Source organism: Silurus aristotelis, assembly GCF_946808225.1.
Source record: "Silurus aristotelis genome assembly, chromosome: 19".
In the NCBI taxonomy this organism is placed as follows: Eukaryota; Metazoa; Chordata; class Actinopteri; order Siluriformes; family Siluridae; genus Silurus; species Silurus aristotelis.
The window spans coordinates 9,467,938-9,476,454 of NC_139592.1; the positions used below are offsets into that span (position 1 = coordinate 9,467,938).

General features: G+C 38.6%; 1 protein-coding gene across 18 annotated transcripts in view; it reads left to right on the top strand.

Moving 5' to 3' along the window:
• The window catches only part of camta1a (calmodulin binding transcription activator 1a), a 422,828-nt gene that overhangs the window by 322,725 nt on the left and 91,586 nt on the right, over positions 1–8,517 (top strand). For all 18 annotated transcript variants that reach the window (XM_083569715.1, XM_083569716.1, XM_083569723.1 and 15 more), the window contains one exon: positions 4,288–4,359. In XM_083569715.1, coding sequence (XP_083425841.1) covers positions 4,288–4,359 — 72 coding nt within the window. The remainder of the gene's footprint in view (positions 1–4,287; positions 4,360–8,517) is intronic.

Genomic DNA, 8,517 nt, shown 5'->3' on the forward strand with positions numbered 1-8,517 from the left:
CGCGTCTCATCGAGATGTCTGCAATTGGCAGCCGCCATCAGCTTCTGTCACGTCTGAGCCGTCTGACTTTTCTGTGCCCATTTAAAGCCCACTCTCCTCCACTCGACCCTGACACCACATCCTCCAGTCCCACAGGGCGGTGACTCATGCTCATCCCGATGCTTGTTTAAAGTTGCTTATGTCTCCTAGGCATGGGCATCAAAACTGCCTTCTCTCCAAGTTTTATCAACACAGCTTGGATATGCCTAGCAATGTAGTTTATATTCTCCTGTTGCATCACCTTTAGGATGGAAGGCAGACTGAGTAATGGGGAGAAGGTCTGTATTATAGAATATAATTACACTTTAATTGCTTGCCATTTGATGTGCTGTCATTTGTCACAGCCCACAGACAGCAAATAATGGCTTCTGTCTTTGTCATTTCGTCACATTTCCATGCGGTCTTGAGAGAGCATCAGAAAACCAGCTGAATGATATGCATATTGAATTACTGATTAGCTTTTCGCCACCATTGTCTAGTTCCTCATTTGCATGTCCTTTGTGCTGTTACAAAGTTGTGTGCACAATTGGATCCATGCACACCCAAGTTCCAAGGGTTTTTTTTTGTTTTTTTTTGTTTTACATTTTAGAAAATGAGGTGAAAAAAGACTCACATTTATAGTGTATTGCGTGAGTCTGTTCATGTTGGCACTGAGCAGACAGCATGGGAAGAGCTTGCTGAGATTCCTGTATTGGGTTGACAGGTGCAGCGGTGAGCCTCTACCTGGGCTTTATGCGAATACTTTGTGTATTCCATAAATTGGGTAAACAGAAGCTGCCTGGGGCTAATTTATTCACTGTCCAGTCCTCACAGTGGGCGAAACAGCATGCATCCATCCTCACCTGTCAATCCTAGAAAATAGGACTTCCTAAAATGGTCCAGACATGCCCACGGAATGCAGCAGATGTACACTTGCAGACTGCCCTCTGCTGTCTGGACAGACTGATGTGGCTTTAATCCTGGAGTAACCCCTGTCTGGCTTTAATCCTGGAGTAACCCCTGTTCTGCACATCTCCTGCAGATTTTAGTGTTTTCTCTAATATATTTACATCAACTCTAATTATTAATTAAGAGAACGTTTGAGTTCGGTGTATTAGATTAAAATGTTTAGTACAGGAATTACACCAGAAAAAATTGTTGTATAAATGTAAGAAATATTTAATAATAGTTTAAATGGTCAGATTATTATATCAATTGCAAAATATAATTCGATTCGCAACACTCTTAACCCTAGTGTTCACTTTAACTTCTAAATTTGCAACCCTTATGGCAAGAGTTTTGGGCCCCTAAATAGTGACGATGGTCAAAAAAGTGTTTAATCCTCTCTTATAGATCTAACCAGGATCTAGGACCATGTCTATACTGTGTAACACAGAGCATTTTTTATATCAGTTCAGCGTCATTGTTGTTCACTATAGCGCATAGTTTCTTTCCAATTGCAGACCAGAGCACAAATTGTCCTCTGCACCATATCTGTTCCCTGCAGAGATGTACCATCTGTAACCTCAGACACAGACTTGAGCAAACTCGTTTGTTTGTTTAAGGATGATGGAGAGAGAGAGAGAGAGAGAGAGAGAGAGAGAGAGAGAGAGAGAGAGAGAGAGAGAGAGAGAGAGAGAAAGAGAGTGACTACTTACTGATATGGGTGCCTGCGGTCTTAATCTGTGCTGGCCTTGTCTTGCTAACTCAGCCTGACTTGCTGTGCTAGGGTGCATTGGTATAATTAATCAGGGACTGTTTAATGCTGCCAAATGACTGATTATTCCAACACACTTGCTTTGCTGTTTGGTTGCACTCTTTTTCCCCCCAATTTCCACCCGATTTAGTCATTACCAATTCCCACTCCATTATCCAGGTCTCTCTTTATTGCACAACAGCTACTGATCTGGAAGGGTGAGGGCTAAACATGTGCTTCATCCGAGGCACATAAAGCCAGCTGCTGCATTTTGCAACTAACTTTCATTCCAGATCAGTGGAAAAGAAACTAAACAGACACCTGTGACTGGTCTACACTGCACTAATCAACCAGGGAAGTAAACCAGGACATGCCAGTAACCCAGAGATGGGGCCAATTATACTCTTTTGGATTCCTAATTATGGACAGCTATGTTTTGGGGATTTGACTTTACAGTTTCCCAATGATGCTAAAACTTCGGGCCCCAGTTATGCATAAGTCAAGTCAAGTCAAGTTTATTTCTATAGCACTTTTCACAACGGTCTCAAAGCAGCTTTACAGAATTAAACAGTTAGAACATAAAAAGTGTTCTATCATGATTACTGGGGTAATGCAAAGCTACTGCCTTTTTCTGTGTAACACATAAAAGTAAAGGTTGTTTTGTTCTTTCATATTTTAATATGAGTTTATTTTCATTTAAGTAAAAGATTTCATTTGGTCCTTGGGGAAAAAAAACAGGACTTATAATAAGGAAAAATAATTCATTTTACGTGAATACACTGTTTACCATCAAACGAATTACAGCTCCTGAGGTTGATTGATGAAAAATATTTATAGTCCACATGCAATCATGAACCAGTGGATAAAAATTGACAAATTAGATATATATATTTTTTTAATCCAGACATTAACTAACTAATGAATCTATATTCAGTTATATCTCTAATCCATCTTGACATTTTCTACATTTAAATGCTGGTGTGAATGCACCAAACTTGCTACTGCAGGATATGAAAAGCATTTTTTAACATATAACAGCCAAAACAACATTTGGCTTATGATCTCCAACATTTAAAATCACAATTTCCAGTGATACTAACTATCTTTTGTGGAAACTAGAAACCCCATGAGCATTTTGTGTCTGGTGTTAAGAGCTTATTTGTATATTTCACACAATACAGCAAACACATTGACCCATTTGATGGTTCTCTGCACCAGCATGTTGAGGAAATATAACTCAGACTGCCCTCAAATTCCTTCACTAATTTAGATCTTTTTTAGAAGAATAAAGCATCGTGTACTTTATTGTTTTCAGACATTGTTGTTGTTTTTTTCATTCGTCTTCCATAGTACATTGTGGAGCTGCTGTAACCACAGAATTGGAGATTTGATTTATTCCTGAAAGGCCAAAGCTCCCCAGCTTAAGCACTCCCAAACAGCATAGAAGACGAAGAGAAAACCACCAAAGCCCTCAGCTGCCTTTCTTGTGTTGTAAGGTGCTAGGCCTCCATCAGATATGTATAATGGAAAGACTTGTGGAGTTTTGACAGTTTATAGCCGAGAATTGTACAAATTTTCATTTCAGCCCTGTCCTTTTTTAGCTGTCTGGAGCAATTGACATGGATTACTACCTTTCAGAATCCATAGACAGGTCCACACCTTAAGTTGTGTAAAGTGTGTCAATTGTAAATTGCAACACAAACAATAAAAATATAAAGTGGATTGGAGTTGTAATATGAGGATCGTTGTCTCAATTCTGAAGCTATTGCAGTTTCAAATTTGAAATCCTCATGAAATTGCCTGCAAGCTGTGATTTGCTGTACTTCTTTTTCTGAAACAGGTTGTGACGGTGTACTGAAATGTTTGACTCATAGCACAGCAGTCAATAGCGTCAGAGATGCCCTACACCCCTAATGAATCAGGACAAATCAGACAGTAGTATAGCAAGCTAGTTAAAAATGGAGAGCAGTGAAGAGTTTTTTCAGCTGTTTCAGATTTAACTTGGACGACATCCTAGAAGACGAAATGTTCTGTTCTTTCTGGGTAAGGCCTTCATGTTTCAGCTAAAATCAGCAGAGAGCGACGGTGGAAACACAGAGGTGGTAGACGGTGGTGGAGTGGTAGATCAATTCATATTATGTGCACATACTAATGGAGCTCTTGCTCAGCCCCAAGTTGGTTAAACACTCCTTAACTCCTCCCCTTACATTCACATAACTACTACATACCAACCACATATATTACAAGCAATTTGAAAGGAATAAGAGCCATTTCTCTAGGAATAATGTTCAGGAAGGTGAGCTGCTTCCCGAGCTGCTACGCTAGAGCAAGACCTATTCCAATACATTGTTGATTTCTTCTCTAGAAATGCCACTGTTTTATGTGTCTATCACACTAAGTGACTGGTAAAAAAAGTTCTGAAACACTAATGTTGAATACACGAATTTGATTAGGAATCTAATTTTTGCTTGAGAATATATATATATATATTCTGTTTGGTTGGTCAGATTCTCTGCTGTACTAACTGCATGCGTTTCTCTCTTTTTCTTTTTTTGTGATATCTCTTTCCTCAGTGTCTCTACGGCTGTTACGTGCACTCCTCCATCATCCCCACCTTCCACCGCAGGTGCTACTGGCTGCTGCAGGTAAAAGCCTTGCTACCTTTGCATGTACTTCAGTAGGCGTTTGCGTGTCTGTGCGGGAGTTTTTCTGTGCACCTCTGAGTGCCTCTGCCTTCCTTCTGTGCAACAGAGGCAGTTTTTTACAATTCTGTAACATTTTGTTGAGGTTCTTCAATTCCTACCTGTCACTCTACCCCTCTGTACACTTCCTGCAGTGTATTTTTGCACCATCCTTCCTACTTCACACACTGGCTGCAACTGTGTGGATATACTGTATATCTTACATAACTCTTGGGAGACTGCCACATATAGACGGAAGACCTGGTTCTCCGTAGTTGTAAATAGTGTATAGAAAAAGATGGCAGTTATGTATAGTCGCTGGATCCGTTCTTTTTTTTTTACTGTGTGCGACATCTTTTTCAGGCATTACGTGGTTTAAGAAGTGGGTGAGGTAGATAGGTAGAAGCAGCGGTCTGATCTTTTATGTCCTTTTGTCTGTTCTTATGTGACATCTTTCAAGTCTTTGTCTCTACTTGTCTCTATTGAATTCAGTTGCATTTATTTGAAAAGTTTTTTTGAAGAATGCTGTTAATAGATTTGATCACAAATCAGCTTTAGAGCAATCTGGATGTAGTTTTAGATCTTTAATGAGCGAAGGGAAAACTATCTGAGATGACACAATGAAGAAATCTTGAAAGAAACCACACTTAGAAGGGAACCCATATTCTGCGCAGCATCAGGCAGTGAAATGATAAATAATTATAGGATACAGGTGTAGAAATGTAAAGACAAACCATAGTAAGTGTTCAGTAAAAGCATACTGGGTTGTATTCAGTAGGAGAGTTTTGGATTGGAGTGTTGATTGGAGATTTTGGATTGAGCAGGTGAAGATTTGTGCAAATTTAGCCACAACGGCTGGTACTGATGTAGTGTGAGGAGACCTGAGGTGCAGTCAGCATTTCAATTTATCCCGAAGGTGTTCAATAGGGTTGAGGTCAGTGCTCTATAGCAGGTATATATATACATACACTTTACATTCATCCGCAATTTTATTCATAAACTCTGTATTCTCGAAATAGCGGTGTCCCTGATGTCCTCCATGCAAAACAAGCACAACAGCAGTTCCATGATTTTAGTGTACATTTGTACCACGTCCAACTTGCTGGATTGGATTTTATCACACTGTGCCCTTGCCTTTGTTCCCCGTGCCTTCTCTTTTTGTAATAGGAGGGGAGGAGTTAATCGGGCATATGGACATGAGTCACTTGCAATTTGCATAACATGCATATTCATAGTGGCTTGCATTATTGATATCAAAAAGCAGCATACACATTCCTAGGTCTTTTTAGTAGTTTCTTGGGCATTAATACATGAAACTATTTATTATCCAACATAGATTGTCTTTAATGCTTTAAAAGTACACGTTCAGGAGAAGAGGGGATGTTTATGAAGATTAACTGTAAAACTTTTACCGGCACTGGGCCACTCCTGATCACCTCTAGCATTTGGAAAATGTAAACAGCACAGCAGGTAATAATTCACTTGGAGTTCTTGGATCCAAACTTTGAGTGGCTTAGTATTAGGAGCTTTTTTGCTCTCTTTGCTAACCAACAAAAAAGATGATGCTCCACAGTACAGTAAACGACTATGCTTTAATGCACAGGATTACAACGTCTCCATATCTAGATCAGGTCAGAGTAGTTATACTCACAGGCAGCAGTAACTCTAATCCTGCCCTTTTCTTTTTACTTGAATGGTCTTCAGTTTCACGTAAAAATCAATGGTGATATTACAGCTAGAATACAGTAGTCCTGAGTAAGCCATATATCATATAACCACTTTTTTCCATTCAACCAGCGAGTGTCAAATAAGACCGTAATCACAGTAACCTTTGTCTGACAAAAACAGGGCACACCAGTAAGCCATGCGAGCGCTCATTCATGGCTGATGTGTCTCTGTTTCATCTTTTTATCTTTGTGCTGAGCATATGGAAAATGTCATAATCTGGTATCTTGTAGTGCACAGGATCATTTGTTCATTCATTTTTACATTCATATTTAGTAGCCATGTTATCCTGGATGTAAGGCAGGAATGCAACATTCAGAAGCAATTTAGAAGCCAGTCCATGCGTGTTTGAAGAAACATGAGGACCTGAATTAAACTTTCAAAAGGAAGGAAACTTCCACATTCAAAACTTCACACAGACAGAAAGCCATACTCCAATCAAACTGTTGTAAGATGGCAACTTTTTAAAAACACTATTATATAATATATTATATATAATATGTATTTAATTACCCTGTTTTTATACTACAGGGTAAAAACCACAAAGCCACAGGCAACCATTAATTCCTTACATAAATTAATAACTCCAAGTCATAATTCTATCCACACTAATGATAGGAATGATGGTAGATCAACCAATGTTTTTTGCAAACATTATGCAGACTGCTTATGCCACAATGTCAAGTCAAGTCAAGTCAAGTGTTCCCACAAATTCAAATGCATAACTGTATTTAAGTGGAAAAAAATAATAATTAACACCATGCAAGCTACTAGATCTTATCAGAATAAAAAAAAAACATATGGCAAGTACAGTCTTACAACAAAACAGCATTAACCCTCACTACAAGGCCATGAGAGACAAGCTAGGCATGCCATTAGTATCATGTTTGTTTTAGTGTGAACCCAAGGTTTAGAGTCATAATAAAATAAGCACTTCCATTTCAGCATACACATATGCCATCACACTCCCTGGACTGTTATCAGCTGCACAATAACACGACTGTGAACCTCTGAGAGACTCACTCAAAGGTTATCACTTGTGTACAGAGTGTGTACATAAGCATGTCCTGGCAAATAAGCAGCTCTAAAACACTCCACAAGGCATCAGATCGTCACCTTTAGAAAGAAGGCTAACAGCGAAAGTTGCAGCATCTGTTTGTTGCCCTAACAACAGCTCAAGTAACACATAAACGCCTACAATACAGTGCAGGGGAGTTGAATATAAAAACCGGGAGTCAGTGGTTCAGGTGTGAAATAGTTGGACAGCTGTTGAACTGAAGCTCTATTGATAATGCTAATGTTAACAAAACTTTCTCTGAGCACCTACATACTGTGAATAAAGCACTAAAATCTCTCATCTTGCATAACCTTTATCTCTGAGCATATATTTATGTAAATGTGCTGATGTATTTGAAGCAAAGTGCATGTCGAGTACTTCACATCTAATATCTATACTTTGTGCCTTTAGAATCCCCTATATATACACTATATGGACAAAAGTACTGGGACTTTTCCAGTCATGTGTTTTTTCTTTCCCTAAACTGTTACCACAAAGTTGAAGGCACACACACTTGTATATAATTGTATTTGGATATAGTAAGTTACATTTTACCTTCATTCAAATTAGGAGACCCAAACCTGTTTCAGCATGACAATGTACCTGTGCAATTAGAGAGCTCTGTGAAGGTATGTTTTACATGGATTGGTGAGGAAGAACAAATCTTGAGTGACGGAAGAGTGGAGGTTATTATAATGGCATACAGGAGATGGACTAAATGGGATGTTTAAAAAGCACATACAGTGGTGGAAATAATCATTTAATCCGCTGCTGATTCAGTAAATTTACCCCTTACAATAATTTTGCCCTTTATGGTAGGTTTATTTTAAAGGAAAGAAACAGAATATAAAAAAATATACAGAAATAATATATATATAATTTTGTATTTGATCAAGTGAAATAAGTATTTGATCCTGTACCAACCAGCAAGAATACTGAATACTGATGGGTCATGGATGAATCTTCCAGCATGACAATGACCCAAAACATACAACCAAGGCAACAATCTGATGGTCTTGTATCCCATTCCAGCCTTGTGCAGGTCTACAAACTTGTCCCTGATGTCCTTTGACAACTCTTTGGTCGTGCCCATCGTGGTGGAGAGGTTTGAATAAAAGAGTTTGATTCTGTGACTGATGTCTTTTATACACATAATGAGTTGATATTAGGAGTACTTTACTAAAGGGACAGGACTAATTTGGGTCTGTGGGAGTCACAATTCTTGCTAATTTGGTACAGGATCAAATACTTATTTCACTCGATCAAAATCAATTTAATGTATAACCTTTCTTTAATGTTTTTTTATGGATTATTTTAATATTCTGTCTCTCTCAGTTAAA